The sequence below is a fragment of the Fusarium fujikuroi genome, chromosome FFUJ_chr02 (genome assembly GCF_900079805.1).
Source record: "Fusarium fujikuroi IMI 58289 draft genome, chromosome FFUJ_chr02".
Taxonomy (NCBI): domain Eukaryota; kingdom Fungi; phylum Ascomycota; class Sordariomycetes; order Hypocreales; family Nectriaceae; genus Fusarium; species Fusarium fujikuroi.
This window is the reverse complement of record NC_036623.1, coordinates 3,748,937-3,767,661: the sequence shown is the minus strand read 5'-3', so window position 1 is coordinate 3,767,661 and position 18,725 is coordinate 3,748,937. Positions and strand designations below refer to the sequence as shown.

General features: G+C 49.7%; 7 protein-coding genes; 3 read left to right on the top strand and 4 right to left on the bottom strand.

Annotated features, from left to right (window-relative positions):
• Positions 1-1,317: 1,317 nt before the first annotated feature.
• Positions 1,318-1,626, bottom strand: FFUJ_04174 (uncharacterized protein; the record flags this gene model as incomplete). The annotated part of the gene is made up of 1 exon (XM_023572572.1): positions 1,318-1,626. The coding sequence occupies one exon, from the start codon at positions 1,624-1,626 to the stop codon at positions 1,318-1,320; it is 309 nt and encodes a 102-aa protein (XP_023426672.1).
• A 636-nt stretch (positions 1,627-2,262) lies between these two features.
• Positions 2,263-3,183, bottom strand: FFUJ_04175 (probable NADH-ubiquinone oxidoreductase 30.4 kDa subunit, mitochondrial precursor; the record flags this gene model as incomplete). XM_023572571.1 has 2 exons in its annotated part: positions 2,263-2,771; positions 2,820-3,183. The coding sequence occupies 2 exons, from the start codon at positions 3,181-3,183 to the stop codon at positions 2,263-2,265; spliced, it is 873 nt and encodes a 290-aa protein (XP_023426671.1).
• A 429-nt stretch (positions 3,184-3,612) lies between these two features.
• Positions 3,613-9,143, top strand: FFUJ_04176 (probable MOT2-transcriptional repressor; the record flags this gene model as incomplete). XM_023572570.1 has 5 exons in its annotated part: positions 3,613-3,656; positions 3,744-3,810; positions 3,882-3,994; positions 4,045-6,101; positions 6,778-9,143. The coding sequence occupies 5 exons, from the start codon at positions 3,613-3,615 to the stop codon at positions 9,141-9,143; spliced, it is 4,647 nt and encodes a 1,548-aa protein (XP_023426670.1).
• A 403-nt stretch (positions 9,144-9,546) lies between these two features.
• On the bottom strand, positions 9,547-11,846 carry FFUJ_04177 (related to TOK1-voltage-gated, outward-rectifying K+ channel; the record flags this gene model as incomplete). XM_023572569.1 has 2 exons in its annotated part: positions 9,547-11,662; positions 11,737-11,846. The coding sequence occupies 2 exons, from the start codon at positions 11,844-11,846 to the stop codon at positions 9,547-9,549; spliced, it is 2,226 nt and encodes a 741-aa protein (XP_023426669.1).
• Positions 11,847-12,784: 938 nt separating this feature from the next.
• On the top strand, positions 12,785-14,031 carry FFUJ_04178 (uncharacterized protein; the record flags this gene model as incomplete). XM_023572568.1 has 2 exons in its annotated part: positions 12,785-12,936; positions 12,987-14,031. The coding sequence occupies 2 exons, from the start codon at positions 12,785-12,787 to the stop codon at positions 14,029-14,031; spliced, it is 1,197 nt and encodes a 398-aa protein (XP_023426668.1).
• A 1,272-nt stretch (positions 14,032-15,303) lies between these two features.
• Positions 15,304-16,048, top strand: FFUJ_04179 (uncharacterized protein; the record flags this gene model as incomplete). XM_023572567.1 has 4 exons in its annotated part: positions 15,304-15,316; positions 15,372-15,542; positions 15,602-15,739; positions 15,795-16,048. The coding sequence occupies 4 exons, from the start codon at positions 15,304-15,306 to the stop codon at positions 16,046-16,048; spliced, it is 576 nt and encodes a 191-aa protein (XP_023427188.1).
• A 463-nt stretch (positions 16,049-16,511) lies between these two features.
• Positions 16,512-17,899, bottom strand: FFUJ_04180 (related to phosphotyrosyl phosphatase activator PTPA; the record flags this gene model as incomplete). XM_023572566.1 has 2 exons in its annotated part: positions 16,512-17,229; positions 17,277-17,899. 2 exons carry the CDS (start codon positions 17,897-17,899, stop codon positions 16,512-16,514), a joined length of 1,341 nt encoding a protein of 446 aa, XP_023426667.1.
• Between the last annotated feature and the right edge of the window lie 826 nt (positions 17,900-18,725).

The following is an 18,725-nucleotide window of genomic DNA, read 5'->3' as shown; positions in this document are numbered from 1 at the left end:
GACAAATCATGGGGGCCCATAAGATGAAGATTGGCACATTTCATTTGTTCAAATGCCGAACATGATCCATGATATGACATGAGTAGCTTGTCAATGAATTCATTTGCATGGTGATACCTGCGTATTGATCAAGATCAGTGGGCAAAGAAGCCGAGAGGATTATAAGAAGCCTAGCCTAACATTGCGAACCATGCCATTACTGGCCAGAAGTCAAATCGGAATGGACCCTAAATATGATCAGCTACGCGCTCATAAATCAGGGGGACGGCGCTTATATGGCCCACAGAGCGAAGAGAAGACTACGTCAACTATCTGTCTACGTAGGACAATGACGAATACCTCGTAATCGAACCCAAGTTCTATTCTTGTTTATATGCAAACACGTATTATGCAGCTTTGAGGCCCAGGGCGACGTCAAGGCACCTTCTTCTGTCCTGATCTTGCTATTGGTTCGGTAGTCAGGCTGATGGTTTCCTAAACCGGCCAGTTGAAGAAACAAGGGTTGTTCAGAATGCCGATGGGAGAAGTATCGTGTTTGAGTCACTGGGTCCATATCGTATGGTGATAAACTCAAACCGTCTCAGAGTTTACAGCATGTGGTTGAAGTTTATTTACAACGCTCCACCGTTGTGGCTCTCAGCCCAAAACGGCCCAACAGGAACAACCTTGGCATCTGCATTATCTGTGTCATGCCATATGGTGTTGATAACTTGACTCCATACACGGAGCAGACCAACACCAGGAATAATAGACAAATAGTGACGCAGGTCAAATGAGCGACTGTGGGTTCATTGTTGTTCCTCCAGTCCCAACATTTTTGTTCCTTACTCCTGACTCCTTGGCGGCAAATGGCGTTGGTGGAGGCGAAACTGTTCCAAGAATTCGTCATGAGCGGTCTCACTTTTTCGTTCAGCTGGAAAAAAGCAAGTCTAGAAAAGCATAAAGAAGTCGATCTATTCCCAAGGAGAGGCATTTTCGGCATGTTAAGGAATGTTGCATTGCGCGTTGATATAATAAAGTTGCGGCTTGTAGACTATCGGCCGAGTCTAACGAACGGCACGGCTGGGTAGGAAGGTAATATTGTACATCCTGTGAATGACCAGGCGAAAAGAAGAAGAAAATGAAAGTTTCATTGCCCGTAAGTGAAGAAACACCCTTTCCAATTGCGGTCCCAATAACTCATCGTACATGCAGATACCGTAGACAATCTCTTATTCGGGTGTAAGATCGAACCATGGTCCAAGCTCGAATCCTGATGGCTTGGCTGTAAGGGGTAGCGAGAAGACGACATCATTGATGGAGCCTTTGGCGTCAAGTTCATTCTAGCACTGCTGCCGGTCCTGATGTGCTGTCTCGGCGTAGTTTGTTGTTGAGTCCGTTGAACAGGCGGCCTATTGACTCCTTTCGTCCTCTTCGGGGAACTCTTTCTGTGACAAGCGAGTCGACACGGTCCATAGCATCAATGAAGATGTGGAAGTCGACATCATCTTCGTAGCTGAGGTTCTCATCGCGTAGAGACATGTACTCCAATTCGTGATGGCTGAGAGTACTCTCATTTGATGCTGTTGATGAGGTTCTCCTCGATTTGATAGGGCTGCTGGCTGCACTGTTGGTCTGACTGGACATGACTGGTTGAAGGAGTGAAATAAGAAAACGTGTTTCAGATTGATTGTGTATGTAGATGGCTCGGAAACAACAGTGAATTGAAGATTAATAGTGGTTTGAAGATTGAGTATGAAAGAAGGAAGTTAATTGAGCAGGGGGAGAGCTCTAGGTATATAAATTATACTTCGTTATGCTTTTTATGGGGAGGGGGGACGGAATAGTAGACTAGAATACGAATCTATCGAGGAGCCGCATATAATATGATGAAAGCTGACATGTCGTGCTTCCTCGGAGAGCGCAATGGCAAATCAGTCTAAGATTGTCAGCTTCGCTTCCTAAAGTAGTGCCAATCAGTTCCTTGCCCGCACCCAGGGGACGTGACGGGTTCCCGGACCACATGTAACGCTATCAACAGGCGCATTCCTCGGCACTGTCAGTTATCAGCCAGCGGTGTACACCACCCATTTTCACACGTTGAGCGATGCTGTCAAGTTAGCGCCTTGCGTGCGTATCTGTTATGACACTATGGATGACTGCACCACCAAAATAGATGGGCGGATATACGGGTTGGATTGGATTGGATGGATGCTAAAACCAGGTGATATTTCTAACAAATGACATTGGATCTTATACAGCTTGGGGTGAACATGGACCCTTTTATTTCTTCGGCTCCTCCTTCTTCTCCTCAGGCTTAGGCGTTGGCAGCTTGAAAGACTCGGGTGTGCGGTCCTGTCCGGCTCCAACGGGCTCCCACGCACTGGAACCACCCTCGAAGTTACGGAAGGCCTGGGTGAGCTCCAGAGGCTCGGTGACGATACGCTTCTTCTCCTCATCGTATCTGATCTCAGTGTAACCAGTCAAGGGGAAGTCCTTTCGCAGAGGGTGACCCTCGAAACCATAATCGGTCATGATTCGTCGGAGATCGGGGTGACCGGCAAAGAAGACACCGAAAAGGTCGTACACCTCTCGTTCGTACCAGTTGGCACCATCAAAGAGTCCGGTAACACTGGGGACAGGAGAAGCCTCATCGGCGTAGGTCTTGACACGAATTCGAGAGTTGTGACGGACCGAAAGAAGGTTGTAGACGATTTCGAAACGGTTCTCGCGCGTGGGGTAATCCGCAGCAGTGATAGTGCTAATCTGGGTGAACTCAGCGGCAGTGTTGTCTGTCAGGTTTTAGTAGTTGCCTCGTAGCCAATTGACATGTTACTAACATTTCAAGAAGCTGAAGACAGGGTAGACACCCGAGGGGGAGATATAGATAGTAAGTTCGTCCTTCCAGACAGAGAACTGCTGGATGTACTTGGGCAGAGTACCCATCAACCAGGCACCATAACGGTGCATGTTGTCGGACTTGCTCTGATATTTGTCGGCAGGGTTGACGATCGGGGCCTTCAGGACGCTGGGGTGATCTCGGGGGGCCTTTCGCAGGTTGGGAGACTCCTTCGGCATTGCGACATATTGACGGGCAGTGCTGGACAAGCAACGGATTGCTTGGTCGTTACGGAGCTGGACGGAGGGCTTCGCGGGTCGTAGAGCTGAGGCCAACGCCCTGCTTCGAGAAATGCTTGTCGCCATGGCCGGTTGTGTGACGATTCGAGGCCAATTGGCGATGCAAGATGTCGTCGAGACGAAATACCTTACGGTGTTGGTAATGATGCCGCAAGCATTGGCTCGAGAATCTTAGCGGCAGAGGCTTGAATGAGATTTCCCGTACTTGAGCCGACAATAACGCTATACTTTGCCTCCAGTGCTTTTACCACACAGAGTCGGGTACCCCGCTATTTTACGTGTCCTTTGTCGACCTTCAATGACGAAGATGCACACACGTGATTCGAGCTGGAAAGCTAGACCGAGAATAGCTTAGCTGTATTTTCATCTTTCACTTTCCCGCAGCCTCGATGCATACCAAACATCGTTCTCTCCTTGTACTCACATATCCATTTCCGCCCGTCGCATCTCGAACTTACTATTTCTTGCCTTTCACCTTAATTACAACTTCTCACAATGGCGCCACAAGATTCATTCATAGAAGATGAGGAGGATACCTGGTATGATTCACCGCCCGCCTGGGGGTGGCGCTTGCACCGCACTGCTCCTTGGGTAATGTTTGGTACCCAAAGCTGACCTATTGATAGCCCTCTCTGCATCGAAGAGTTTGATCTTTCGGATAGGAATTTCAGACCTTGTCCTTGTGGATACCAGGTATGGCAAGAATAATATCTTGACAGCCAAGCTTGACCTTCCGGCCACGTTTGCTAACTTTGAGGTTACAGGTGTGCCAGTTTTGCTTCAACAACATCAAGAATAATATGAACGGCCTTTGCCCTGCTTGCCGACGACCTTACGACGAAAAAACCATACAGTGGAAAGTTGTTACGCAAGAAGAGTATGACAAAACCCTCTGCCACCATGGTGCTGTGCTGACCAACCCTCAAGAGTCGCCGAGTTTCGGGCCAATATTCAAAAGAACCAAAAGAAGCGAGCTCTAGATCAACGACAAAAAGAACTACAGAAACGCGAAGCCGAAAAGGAGAACCGTAAGAATCTGATCGGCGTTCGTGTTGTCCAAAAGAACTTGGTCTATATCACGGGTCTTGCACCGACAGTTCGAGAGGATGAACTTCTCAAGACGCTACGAAAGCCCGAGTTCTTCGGCCAGTACGGAAACATCCAAAAGATATCCATTAGTAACCGAAAGAGCTCTGATGGCCAACATCAGTCGCTTGGCATTTACGTGACCTTCGAACGTCCGGAAGAAGCGACGCGGTGCATCCAAGCTGTGCACGGATCCCACAACGGTGATCGAGTCCTGAAGGCGCAGCACGGCACGACGAAATACTGTTCAGCTTGGTTAAAGAATGAAAAATGCGGCAATCCTGGTTGCATGTTCTTGCATGAACAAGGCGATGAGGAGGACAGTTACTCACGACAAGATTTGTCCTCTATGAACAGTATAGGGTCTCAACGGCCTCTCCCCGGAGGCAGTTCGCGGTCGGCTTCCCGACAACAGATATCTCATCCTACGCCGCCCCCCGTTGTATCCCATCCGATGACGCGCTCCATTAGTAAAGAGGGTTCTGAGAACGGTACCGATGGATCAGCTCTACCTTCCTCAGCCAACTGGGCCCGTAATCCACAGCGAAGTCGCAGAGGCAGTCTTGCTACTAGTGGTGCTGCTTCCAGCCCTGCTATTTCAACAGCCCAGCCTGTCACCGCAGAGCCTGTACCAGAAGAAGCAGTCGAGGAGGAAGACGAGGATGAGTTGGAGGAAGAGGAACCTCAGCAATCGGAGCTAGTTGCTGGACCGTCATCATCTAGGACCCGGGAGCCTGAATCACCCGCACAAGCTCAAGAGTCACCTGATACATGGCTTAAGGAGATTTACAAGACCTTGCAAAGTTGTCCCATGCCTATCTTTCCTGACTTTGACGAAGACCAATACCCACCTATGTTCGATCCTCGTGGTGGTGAGAAGCGCCGGGCTATGCGAGAAGAGGAGGATTCACGTTTGACCGGAGAACAGGAAGAGCAACCCGAGGTTCATGAGCCATCAGAAGGAGAACCTGAGACCGGTGGCAGCCTTGCTCTTGGAGGAGAGCCTGAGGACCGTGACACTTCTAGTGACAACCGAGGTTTTGATCGCCGACCTAGTACTCAGCCTCCTATTCAGCGACTTTCTACTGACGGCCTCTTTGGACCTTCTCTCACCGGCGCTTCACCCTTTGGCCAGAGCTCGGCGAACCCTGGTTCGCGGTCTATGACGCCGCAGCAGCTGTATCTTCGATCTCAGGGCGGATTTGGCGATGCCCCCCCTGGTATAACCAGCCAAAGCAATGCTTTCCAGAATCAGGGTCAAAGCCAAGGTCAAGGCCACAACCGTCAGTCCTCTCGATTCAGCTTCGCCAACGACAACGCGAGCTCTTCTACCAACGTTAAGGTCGCAGCCAACCCGCGTATCATGGCCCAGCAATCCTCTATGATGCCCAACACGTTTCCGTCGCAGAGCAGCAATCAGTTTTACGGTGCCTCCATGCCCGGGCCTCCTCCTGGTCTTAAGTCAACCGGCACTCCCCCTAGCATGTTCGGTCAGTTTGGTGGACAGGGCTTTGGCGCCCCCAAGGACAATTCGAGTGAGCTTCTTCAGAGTTTAATCGGCCGCGGTCGGGCTGGTAACAACCAGTCCCACGACGCGGGAAAGCGTGAGTTTATGATTCCTTCTTATTCAAACCAGTACCCACCATCCTCTACCTCCACCCCAGCTCCTTCTTCCGGGCTCCTGCCGCCTCTCTATGGTAATACACCTGGAGGGTACCAAGACATGGGCTCTAAGCAGAAGAAGAAGGGAAAGAAGCACAGACATGCTAACACTTCCTCCTCCGGGGGGAGTGGCTTAGTAGATCTTGCAGACCCGAGTATCTTGCAGGCGCGAATGCAGCACCAGTCTCAAGGCAGCGCCGGAGTCGGACAGGGCTTGTTTGGCGGTCAGAGTCAAGGTGGGTACAGTCACAACATGATGTATAATGCAGGCTATGGAAGGTGGTAGTTTTGATGTTTCTCGGAGTTGTTGCAGTCTGGGAGGGTTATGTTTGGTATCCTCTCATCGGTATCGGCTTTTTCTTCTTCTTCATGCACAAAGGGGGGCGTTCTTCGGAAATCAGGGTCAGGGCGAGAAAAGCTGCCTTTTATCGTCCTCGGGGGACACGAGTGTCAAGCGCATCTTGATTCAGCAACCTTTGCGTGATTAATGCTGCTCTGGGAGGTCAGCTTTTGCATCAGGCGTCATCTATGTTTTATTGGGGAAAACGGAGGACGACGAGAGAATATCTCGAGTCTCCTTCCTCCGACTTTTACCGGTCTATGGATGACCGCGCATGGGGGTTCACGTCAGGCAAGCCATCATCGTCTTCCACAAGCCCCCTATGTATGTTAACAAATGTCGATTTCATCCGCCTAGGTTTGGCGGTATCCTTGGTCAGAAATAGCAATACCCTCTATTCTCTCCAAATCGCCTGTTCTTCTCGTTGTCCCCCGTGGAAGACGATGGTCGCCGTAGCATGACCCTGTCCCCAAAGTCTTGTATATAAATGGGGTGTTGCTCTCGTAGCGTAGTCTTTGTGTTTTGCTTTACATTCAGACCGAGTGACTGAACCTGTGCTAACAAGCGTTCAGATGATGAGCTCCCATCCCTGGACGAGGCTACGAATTCTGTCGACGCTCTAGTTTCTGACGACCCTATACTGCCGCCAATTGGTTTGGAAGGTCGCACATCTGTGCCCCCGGGCTTGTCGTTACCCCCAGGACTACCAGGCAACATATCGAGACCTCCATCTGCTCAAGGTCATGCAAAACTCACCAATATTGTGCCAGCGTTGCCTAGAATGCCACCCCCTGGACTCTCACAAGGTTCTTTAACGCCTGACCAGTCGCCTGCAAAGCTAAAGCCAGCGACACCTGTCTCGGAAGCAAAGAAGAACATCAAGTCTCTGGCGGCCGAAAGCGGACTCTCGCGGGAAATCACGACACAATCGCAACCGAAGCTTACAAAGGCAAGTTTCTTACAGGATGAGGACTTTCCGGCTTTGGATGCATCGAAGAACAAGAGTCGACCCGCAACGCCCACACCCAAGGCTACACCAAAGGCCAAACGCCATGCTGAGAGGATTGTGGACAGAATGATGGCCAAGGCTGGAGCCAACCTAGAGAGCACGGCTCAGGAAACCAAAGCGGAGGAGGCCAAGGTTCAAGAGACCAAAGCTCAAGAAGTCAAGGCTAAGGAGACCAAGGCCCAGGAAGCGAAACCTGTATCATTGTCCCAGGCAGCAGACAAGAAGCCCATTGCTGTCAACACTCAGGTTGGAAAGAATGTGGCTGTGAAGACCAGTGAACTATCTGCGACAACTGAGAAGTCAACAACAGAGACCTCAGCAGCCTTTCCTCCCTTGCCTACACCCTCGTCTGCCGCAATTGCATCCCCTGTCACACGCACAGCACCAAAGACATTGCGCGTCATTGCAACTCCCAAGGCTGAGGCACCTCCTCCTGCTTCTCCTGCCTTGACCATGGCATCGGTTGCGTTGTCAGGCACTTCTAGGGCTGTTTCCGGTAGTTACAGGCCAGATACACCTGCCAGCGAGATGATTAGTGACAACGCCTCGGTGGTGTCTGCCTCTGTGACCCATTCTCGGGCAAGCTCGCCACCCCCCAGCAGGATTGGGTCTGCTGCGGTAAGAACCACAACCAAGAGTCAACAGCGAAAGCAACGAAAAGATGTTTTGAAGCAAGAAACAAAGTTGATCGCTGAGGCTCCCATTGCAGAGGCAGAGGTACATGCTCCTATCATGGGACGGAAGAAGAAACAGAAGAAGGAAAAGCCTGTTAAGGCGGCCCAGCCTGATGCTTCTACTACCCCCGAGACTCCCGCAGACGAGCCATCCCAGCCACCGTCTCAACAAGAGCCTGTCAAGGAGTCCGAAAGAGAGCCAGAAGAGAAGCCTGTCAAGAGCAAGACTTCTCAAAAGAAGTCAATCAAATCCAAGGGCAAAACAAAGGAGGTTGAGACTCAACCTTCTCCTCCTCCAGCGTCTCCTAAGGAGTCTACCCCTGATGCCCAAGAGCCACCTGCAAGACCACAGCCTGATCCAGCGTCGGTTTTTTCCGAGATTAAGAACACCCTCTGGGCTTCAAGTGTCGATAAACTCCAGCTGTTTAAGCCCATCGCCAACGGCTCATCTCGCACCGATTACAGTGCTGCTAAGAACAACGCCAATAAGGCTGAGCATTGCAAAGACTGCTCTTGCAAATGTGGAGAAATTCAAGATGAGGATCTTGCAGCGCTGCGCGCAGGAAAGCCTGTCCGAAAGCAATTCCACGTCGATGGCAGCCGCATGCTCATTACCCCCAATGGTGACTGCATACGTGGCCTGACCCCTGAGGAAGAGGACGCCTTTCTAGAACTTCAAGCTGCCATTGCCAACACGGCAGAGAACCCCGGATCGTTCATTGCCCCTAGACATCAGCCTGGCAGTGGAGCATTCTCTCTCATCAAGGGCCGGGCTGTTCCCAATGGACGTCCCAACATCTTCCCCGCCACTGCCCAGCTCCAGTCTCAAGACCCCATCGGAAAGCTTCAGCGAGAGGACGCGCTTAGCTACATCAACCAATACGTTCTCCCTCGCCTCAACCTAGGTGCTACGAACATGGGATTTCCCAAGGGAGCATCCCCTACTAAGGATGCTGCTGCTGCGAGTCTCAACTCTCTCGCACCCTACTTCTATGGCCCCGATGCCGCTGCCGGTGTGGGTATTTACAGCCCCCCTGATGGAGCACGGGCGATGCAGGACTTCAGCTCAGCCGGAATGTCGAGTGAAGAGCGTGGAAAGAACTTCGGCATGGGTGTCGGTGGTATGCCCTTGATGAGCGTCGAAGATGCAGAGGGCGCCCTTGCGGCTGCTCGACGAGAGACTGAGAAGTTGGAAAAGGGATTGAACCAGGTAATCAAGCGCAACAGACGACTTGTTCTTGGAGGAAACAACTAAGAGATAAGAACACCGCACCGCATTGTAACAACACGTTGCATAATGACCAGAGGAGTTGAGGACCTTCAATGGATGACCCATTGAAGCTGTATGATGTTATGAAGCAAAAATATCGCCACAGAACGACGGGTGGCTTTGTATGATAATCGATAGTATCATTATTGGACCAGTGTAACTACTAAGGAATGATAAAGATAAAAAGAATCGGCCTAACAAAAGGAATTGCAGGTAATCTAGTCCTGCACAGGATGGTTGGTCAAACTAGAGAGCAACATATGAGAGCCATACGTGAATTTTTCTCAAAAGCCATTTATAATCTTGATTCTGTCCTATGGATTTCATGGACAAGTACTCACGTACATATGCAGATATTCAAGAACTAATTGAGTAACCTATTTGGGTATCATACATCTTCCTTCCTTCCATCTTTCTTCCTATGATATGTATCATCTGGCGACCGTCGACGATCTGCCCCAAGAGCTCTCCTTGCATCAGCCGTGACCTGTTTCTTCCCCTCGACAGATAAAGACTCCCGAAGCCTTTCAAGTAGTCTATCCAAAATCCACTCGGTCTCTTCTTGACTCCCCATAAGCGGACTCCGATTACCTACCCACGACCAAGCCGTTGTATCGTCAGAGACCACGTCCTTTTCAACACCCTCAGCAGTCTCATTTGTTTTCTTGCGACGAGGGTGGTTGTGATGATGATGCCGACTGCTTGGCTGCGCTTTTCCATGTGTTTCGGCATTGCTTTCATCCTCGCCAATAAGCTTGAGATACCATGCCCACTGCTCAAAGGAGTATTTGTGTGGCTTTGATGACTTGAGGTGGTTCATGAGGACTTGGATTTCTGAAATGAGGAGGAAGTGGAGGTTTGTTCCTGTAGGCAACTCCTCATGGGCGTCTCGAAGGCGAGATAGAGAACGACGAACTCGAGCTGTGAAGGTTGAATTATTCCGGTCTTGGCCTGGTCGCGGATCTGCTGGGTCGTCATCTTCCCCAGTTTCTGAGCGCCTAGGTCGTCCGCGGGCGTATTCGTCAAGTTTGTCTTCTTCCTTCTTGGTCGTCGAGTCTGAAGTATCAGTGCTCGAGTTCTTCGAAGCTGGTTTCTTTTCCCGGTTTAGGGGCGGTGGCTCTGTGTAATTAGCATACATCAGACCGAAGGTACATCTGTTGATAATGTATTTGAGATCGCTCTTAAAGTTGTCCTCTCCTGGGAGAATAGTGACATTTCCAAGACGAAGCGTTCCATCACGAATTAGTTTGACAACGGTGTCTCCAGCGTTTGAAATAAGGACTGTCATGGTAGGCAGCGCAAGCAAAGACCAAAAGACGAAAAAGGACTTTCCAGCGTTCGAAATAGGAGTCACGTCGCCGTATCCGATTGTTGTGAGACTGACGAAGCAGAAGTAGAAGCCATCAAAGTATTTCCACCCTTGATAGTCTTCTTCACACTTAACAAAGATATAGGCGCCCAAGAGCCACAGAATAAGCCATACGCCAGTTGAGATACCCATGGCGACCCAGCGACGACGATATGATGTTTGAGCTTGGATCTTACGCATAAGATCGAATTCTGCCTTTCGACGCTCGTATTCTGTCGCTGGTAGCTGATTGTTTGATTGTGCACTCTGGGAACCAATAGAGTCTTGTTGTCGGGGCTCTCGAATTGGCTCGAGTACTTCATCCTGGCCTTTCTTGGTCATGGTTCGGACAATACGTCGGCGTTTCTTCTCTTCCATTCTGGCATCAACTTGTTTCTTGCCTCGCTCAAGGACAAGACTGCGAATAGAACCGATGACCAAACCAAGACTGATGACACCGACCAGAGCATATGGCATCATGAGAGCTCGTCCGAGATTTGTTTGAGCTGTGAAATCACCAAAACCGACGGTAAATAGAGTTACATCCGCCCAGTATACAGTGTCGAGATAGTTCCAGTTTTCGATATTGGAAAACACAACGGCCCCGACTAGTAAGTACAAGAGAAACATGATGGTCTGCAACATGAGAGTCCGTTGGCTGGGCGTCAAGTTGAAGTCGTTGGGATAATGGCCAACCGATGCTCCATAGAATGTTATCACCATAAGAGAAGCATCGACAAAGTAGAGAATGGCAGCCCATATGCCGTAGTAAAAGGCCTGCGACCATATGAGCTCATTCTTGGGGTGACCAAAGCCTTCATAGAGCGGTCCAGAGGCTGTAGCTAGAAGGGCAATGAGCAGAATAGCAGAGATGTACCATCCGATGATAGTGAGCGGCTGAGCGATGGTAAAGCGTACACGGCGTGTCATGTTTAGTAGGAGGAAAATATTTGATATGATGGCCATGCCAAGCTGGATAGCGTTTATGACGGTGAGCCATATTGGGTCAGCGACAAAATCTGCCTCCTTGAGAGGCTGTTTGGGAATGTAGTGCTGTCTCCATGGGCGAACGAGAGCGCAGATACTGAAGGCTGAGGCAACTGGACCGAGGGTGCCGGCGATCATGGGGAATGCTGAGGAAGCAAACCACCAGCGGCTGAATAGTCAGAGATGAGTATAGATAGTGTGATGGAGGTGAGTTGAGGTGAGGCGAAGTGAAGTGAAGCTTACTTTGGAGCCAGATGAGCATCATCGTTTCCTATACGTCTGTCATGAGAGACAGACTCTTCAATAATGTCAGTCTCCTGTTGGATGTTATCTCCAAGATCCCCGTCGTCCATGAGGATATCTCAAGCCTATGGCGATCCAATGTCAAGGACAGAATCGACAACAAGGTAGCATATCCTAGATAGTTGGTAGATAAGATAATCGCTTTCTGCAGTGTAAGTCAAGACTTATATATGTCTTGGCAAAAAGAAGGGATCCATATCGATTTAAGGAGGATAATCAAAAGAAAGAATTCTTGGCGTGGGGATAAACATGCACATGCCCGTTGGAATGACGTCGGGCGAGATCAGATCTTTAGTTGGAGGGAAACAAACGGGTTTTGATCACGAGCTAAACCAACTTTACGAGACTTGCATGGCCTGTCAGAGACAAGGGATATCATTCCTCGGGGGTTGAGTTGGTGGTGATCTAGCGGCTACAGCGGCTCAAATCAGGGGAATCAACGCAGGATCTAAGGAAAAGACGGCATCTGACTGCGTTAGTGGTCACTCAAGGTTTATCGATCCGATCATTGTTCCCCCCCAACGTTAGTGAGTTTTGTTCGTGCTAAATATTCAGCTCCTCTTGAATGATGAATGTTATTGCCGGATCGTCATTTGTGGGGTGAGCAAGGTCTAGCCAATGATATTAAGGAATTACGGAGTATGCAACGTTCAAATTCCACTCTGCAGCCAAAACAAGCCCTTCCTCATCTCAGGCATTGTTCAAGAGCTCTTGATATTGGTCATTTAACAGGACATTTTGTGCTTCTATCCAATTGGTGCTTCAATTCTGATTCCAGCCTCATGAAATCCGGGTTTTGTTAGTTGAATTGGTGTATCACCTGCGAAGGAATCGACTTCTGAAACCACGCGTCTTCTCGTTTTCACTCATCACAGAGCGTGTAAGTCAAATAAACAATTGTCTCTCGACATCCATTGACTAATCTTGTTGAAGTTTTAGAACAAAAGAAGTCATCACTTACCATATGGATTGGTAATGCTGTAGCAGCATGCAAAGATGTCTCCATTTCCAAGCCCTTCATCGTGCTACTCGTAATCGACTCGCCAGTCCCATCCACAGACCATGGCAGCGACTCTATAGCATCCGGAGCCATGACCGTGTCCAAGTGCGATGTGGTTCAGCTGGCCATGTGAGCATTGAGTAAGCCATCACCTCATACTCATGAACCCATTACTAATGCTTCATAATAGCCTCATCAACATTACCGAGCAGCCAGACTCTCCACTCTTCATTCAACTCCCAGCTTCACCCGCGGATGGCGATCAACCTCCTCATATACCTAGATTTCTCCAAGGCAAGCCACTTGCCAGCATCAACTATCGTTGGAACTCCTTTGACGACGATTTGAGCGAAACTGCTCCAGTCGACGATGTCTGGCCAACGCCAATCCACGATACCTCCTTCGCCTATCAGTGGATAGTAGAAAATCTCGCTCCCGAAGGTCTCAAGAGGCGCGGTATCTATGTCTATGGCTCTCATCTAGGCGCAAGTCTTGCCTCATCTCTGGCACTCTCGGAATCACGACCGCACAAACCATTTGCAGTCCGGGGTCTGGTGGCATATAATGGAATCTACAATTGGACCATGTTTTTCCCGGACCACCCAGCAAATCTCGGAAAGTTTGCAAATAACAGAACCAACTACTTCAGACCTCGAGAGGGAACATACATGCATTACCTTCAGCAGAACTTACCGATACTCTTCCAGTCAACGGTCGACATGTTCGATGTCTTCGCCAGCCCAAGCCTCTTCTTCCACAACCCAGGAATAAAAGTTCCCTCGTCTTACCACATGTCGGAAGAAGAGTCTGCAGCCATCGAAGTCTTGACCAACCCGAATGCCGAGTTCAATATGAAAGAAAAGACACCACGTATGTCAAGGCTGGTGTTTCCGCCCCGCAAATCGACGCTCAAGATCCCCGAGACACTTCTGCTGTACGACACACTTCCTGTACCGACAGCGACGAACAGAACGGGCCGGCCATTTGGTGGGAAACAGTGGGGGAACAGCTTAGAGCTGCAAGCGCGCGAACTGGGCGAGATGATGCAGCGAAGTATCCAGATGGTCGAGCTGAAGGAGAGAGGATTCTGGGATGCGGATGTTTCGATGTGGGAGAATGAGCCGCGGCGAAGGGTAAAGATGGAACATGCTGGGGAAGAGTCGGAGGATATGGTGATGGATGAAAAGGGAGAGAAGGTCGTGGAAGAGTGGTTAACAGAGAGACTATCACCATAGAATCGATCTCATGATCATGTAGGTAGCAATACATAATAGACATGTACAGTACATCCAATACATGCGGCAATACCTAGTTCGAATGTTGGTTGATAAAGAGGTGACCTATTTTGGGGTAGCACAGCGCTAAAAGCAGCGACGGAGCATTGAGAAAGCTTGTCTGGTGGGGTAATATGCGACTGGAGGAGCCCTTGATATCGAGCGAGACGTAGTATCTCTTTTTGTCGTTCGAGTCTAGACCGAGCGGCTGGAGCACTTTATCAGCCCAAGTTTGAGAAGCTGACTCGAGGATATGTACCAGGAAGTACTTGATTGACAAGGAAATACAGTCAATCACGACAGACAGTATTCGTCAACTTCAAAGAGACCTGCCACTCCAACTGAGTGACAAGTGGACCAGCGGCTAACCAATGCACGCTGTCGTCAGGGCGGGCGGTCTCGTTTTCAATATTACCTTAGCGTCCAGGGTCACAAGGCCTGACATGTCTCCCGTCTTCTTCTGGACCCTTGACATTTCCCCTACAGTGTCAGTTTCACCTCTGATAAAATTCCACAAGAGAAATCACAGAATCGACAAGAATGCAAGATTATAAGGATTACACGTAGTCTATCCATGTCTCGACTCTCTCCTCCCCCTGGGTAATTCACTCCTCCAAGTACCAGGGGTAATCTGCCGATAATCAAGATCAAGTTTTATTATTGCCTACCCCGTAACTATACCTGTCCTAGGCACTAAATTATCCGGTGGATCCTCTGTCACCCCCCCTGGAAATGCTTGTTTTTCAGTGGCTGCCTCAGATTCCAGTTCCAGTTCAAGTTGGAATCCTTGGATGCGCAAGGATGCTTCAGTTGAGATTAGGTTGGATTGCATCCAATGTCACCCACTACCGCTACCGCTGCCTCTGCTCTGCCTCTGTGCCTGTGTCCTGTACAGTCATATACAGTACATGACTTACGAACTGGTCATGGCTGAGCAGTTTCATCTCCCGTCTGCCCGCCTCTATTCTTATCCTTATCCTTAACCTTCCTTCACCTTCTAACTACTAAGATACCTACCTTTCTACCCTTTGTCTTGACAAGACACGCACCACTCTCCCAAGCTTCTTCTGGTACGTTTTCTCTTGATTCCTGCTTCGTGTGGACTTTATCGTCCTGGTCTGTCTCAGTCAACTTCAGACGTGCAAATCCCAATAGCTTAGCCAGCTCAAGGAAGCATAAGCGATAGAGTCAAGCTGACCATCTCTTATCACCAGAAATCCTATATCAAACACCATGCCTGGAATTCGTACGTCGCAACCCGACAGCGTCCTCGGAACACACTCTAACAAGCCCTTCAACAGCTCTGCACGCCCTTGATAACCTCAAGGCCAAGCTCAAGGCCGCCTTCAAGAAGAAGGATAACAAGGAGGAAGCTAAACCCGCCGACCCCAAGCCTACTGAAACAAAGCCTGCCGATACCACAGCTGCCACCGAACCTACCAAGACCGAGGCTGCTCCTCCTGCTCCCGCCAGTACGTTTCTCCCCCTACGATCTGTTGAATACCATGTTACTGACTGTCGTGTGCCACAGCTGAGCCAGCTCCTGCAGCTGAACCCGCTGCCCCTGCAGCCGAACTAGCTAAGGAGGAGGCCAAACCCGCAACTGAGGTCAAGCCTGAGGCTCCCGTTGCTGCTGCTGAGCCAGCCAAGACCGAGGAGCCAATTGCTGGTATGTCGCAATCTAGACGATATCCATGATCAAGAACTCGAACTAATGATTGAAGCTCCTGCGACTGAACCCGCCAAGCCCGACGCTGCTCCGGCCACCGAAGCTCCCACTCCCGCTCCCGAGCCTGCCAAGACCGAGCCCGCCCCGGCTGCTGCCCCTGCTGCCGCAACTGCTCCTGTCGCCGAGACTCCAGCTCCCGCCCCAGCTGCTGCTGAGACTACACCTGCTGCCCCTGCTGAGGCTCCCAAGGAGGAAGAGAAGAAGGATACTCCTCCTGCCCCTGCCCCTGCCCCTGTGGCCTCTGCTTAAATGCGACTCGAACAAGCTTACCCTCTCTCGGAGTAAGATCTCGATGAGGATACCTTGATCGATTAGAGTACCAAGAATGTGCGTTCGTAATTGTTTTAGAGGCACGAGTCTTTTAGTTACATGACAGGGTCGCTGTCGATGTCTGTTCGCTTTTCTCCTAGCAGTTGGCTGGATACCCAGAGAGAAAAGTGTCGCGATGTTTTGTTTTAAATATATACCCGCTTTCTATATCTAGATACTTCCCTCGCTCTAGTTCCACATTGTGCTTTTATAGAATTATATTGCAAATCGAAAGGATTATCATGAGGTATGAGATATTTCCCATAGTCTAAACTCATAATCGTAGATAATGGATGGTTGGAATCTTTTGGAATTCTATAGGACGAATGCGCAAATGAAGATCTACGACCGGTCCTACTCCGTAATATGCCAGAAATTCCACAGATACTGGTATGTGTATCCCCTAAGAATCTCTAGCCCATGGTGCTTTGGTAACAGTGATTTGGGCGCTGGTAGATTCACTTGTTGGTGCAGCGCCTCGAGGTGACCTAGCAAGTGACCCTGAACTGGGTCCTGGTGGTGGCATTCGAGTATAGGGAATCCCAGCTGCCGGTGGAACTGGCATTCTGGCAGCTTGAGCCCATGGCGCAGTTGTTCCGGGCCCTGAAGGTACTGGAGCTGCTGTGGTCGGTTGGTTCGCCATATCGACGCTTTGTGTTGGAGTTGCAGCATCTGGATCAGCATCCCAAGAGAAGAGCGAACCGAATGGGAAGTGTTGGACAACTGGGAACTTGGACAACACTTCAGCGTTGAACATCTTGATCATACCCTTGTTAATCTTGCCCCAGCCATCCCGAATACCAGAGATATCAAAAAGGATGGGACTGTGTTCCCAGAATGGCCCCTTCTTAACGTCGTTGATGAAGCCAATGGCAGAAAAGTACATGTTGACCTGTCGCTGGTCCTCCACAACAGCGGCTTTGGTAACGTCACTAGGCTTCGGCGCACCTTTGACAGATCCCTCCAAAGGCATTGGTTCGTCATCGTTTATAGGTCGTGTGAATTGCGCAGAGCCGAATACATAGGGCATGAAGGAATGATCGTCCAGGCCCCAGACGCCGTGGGAACCAGCGGGTTCGAGAGTGTAGGTTAGGATGAGTTTCCTCACCACGTTGAGATATCTAAGAGTGTTAGCAGAGTCCTTTCAGTGTATGCGAAGGCAACATACGGTTCGATAGCCTTGAGGACAATCTCGCGCTCGATCTCGCCTCCTTGTTGTCCATCTTTGAAGTATCCCAGCTTCCATAGACAGCCAAGGAATGCTATAAAACTGAGCTCATGTCCAGTTCCATAGTCTAGTCTTTGAACGCTGCCGAAACCACCAAGTAAGTAGCTAGAGACTTCTTCTTTCGCCTTTCCATCGCCAATATTGAGGGTTTCACCTAGGAGCCCTTCTCCCAACAACTCGTCCAAATGCTCCTCAAAGATAGCATACCACTTCCGGAAGCTGACATTTCCAAATCGTCGAGGGCCGGGGTCAGGCGGTGCTTGGTCGATGAAGCTTTCAACCTTTGCCAAAAGGTTCTGTAGAGCTTGGACGGACGGCGATGTCGGCGGTTTCGAATTGAGGGGAAAGGTGCGGGGGAGGGGTGACGACGTTTGGTTTCGAGGACATAAGGCGTGGTTAAGCTGGAGGATGAAGGTTCCTATATCGCGGTAGGCGAGGCTGGTGAGAAAGCGTGCGACGTCGGGGCCTTCGTTGATGCGCTTCGAGGGTTTGGTGAATGCTGGCGGGGAGCTGAGGTCCAAGATCTCAAGAGTCTGGTGTTTTGGAGGGGTTGCGGACGTCATGTTGATGACGGCTCGAATCCTTGGGTACAGCGCTGAGGATTTCTTGACTATAAAACAAAGATGGAATCTTGTTTGAGAGGATCGGGCAAGTTTTACGGTGTAAGAATAACAAGGGGGCGTTGGTGCTTGGTTGAAGCTGAGTTGGTTCTGCTGGATGGTTGGAGATAATTTAGTAATATATTTTCATGATTGACAACCATGAAGGTCCAATCACTACACCTACCTAGGAATCTAACATGAAGAAACACGAGTTCGCCTAGAAGGTCTATCACCCTAATAATTCCCATGAGTTCCAGTCGCAACTTTCAAAAATATAGCCTGATCTTGTTTTCTGGCTGGGGAGGAAAGAAAACTCAGGACCTTGACCACAAGCGATTAAATACTTAGGTAAATCTAGCCTAAACTTAGGGAACTCTTTGCTAAGTTTATTTTGACACCCTATATTAAGGTCTTATTTTCTTGCTCCCTACCTTAGGCATGGGCTTCACATGGCCTCATGGAATTCTTGAGAAGATATGCATACAGGGATCATGATAATGTTTGCGACTGGCTACTTTGAGAATTTCCTACAGATATGCAACCACTTCACAGGTAGAAATGTAGTTTCAAGATCTCAGACCGCCAAGCTACATAGTATCTATTTAATGCTTCAAGAATCAAAGTCGCATAAAATTTATATTCTTACCAACTCCCGACAATTATGTCATTTGTCATGTCTCATGGGAGCATGGGGAGCTTTCAGTCACAGCTTTAAGCTCCCGTCATTAAGCCTCCATCTCTCGCCCCACTTCGTCCTTCCAACCTCCATGCGCCTGCTTTGAGCGCC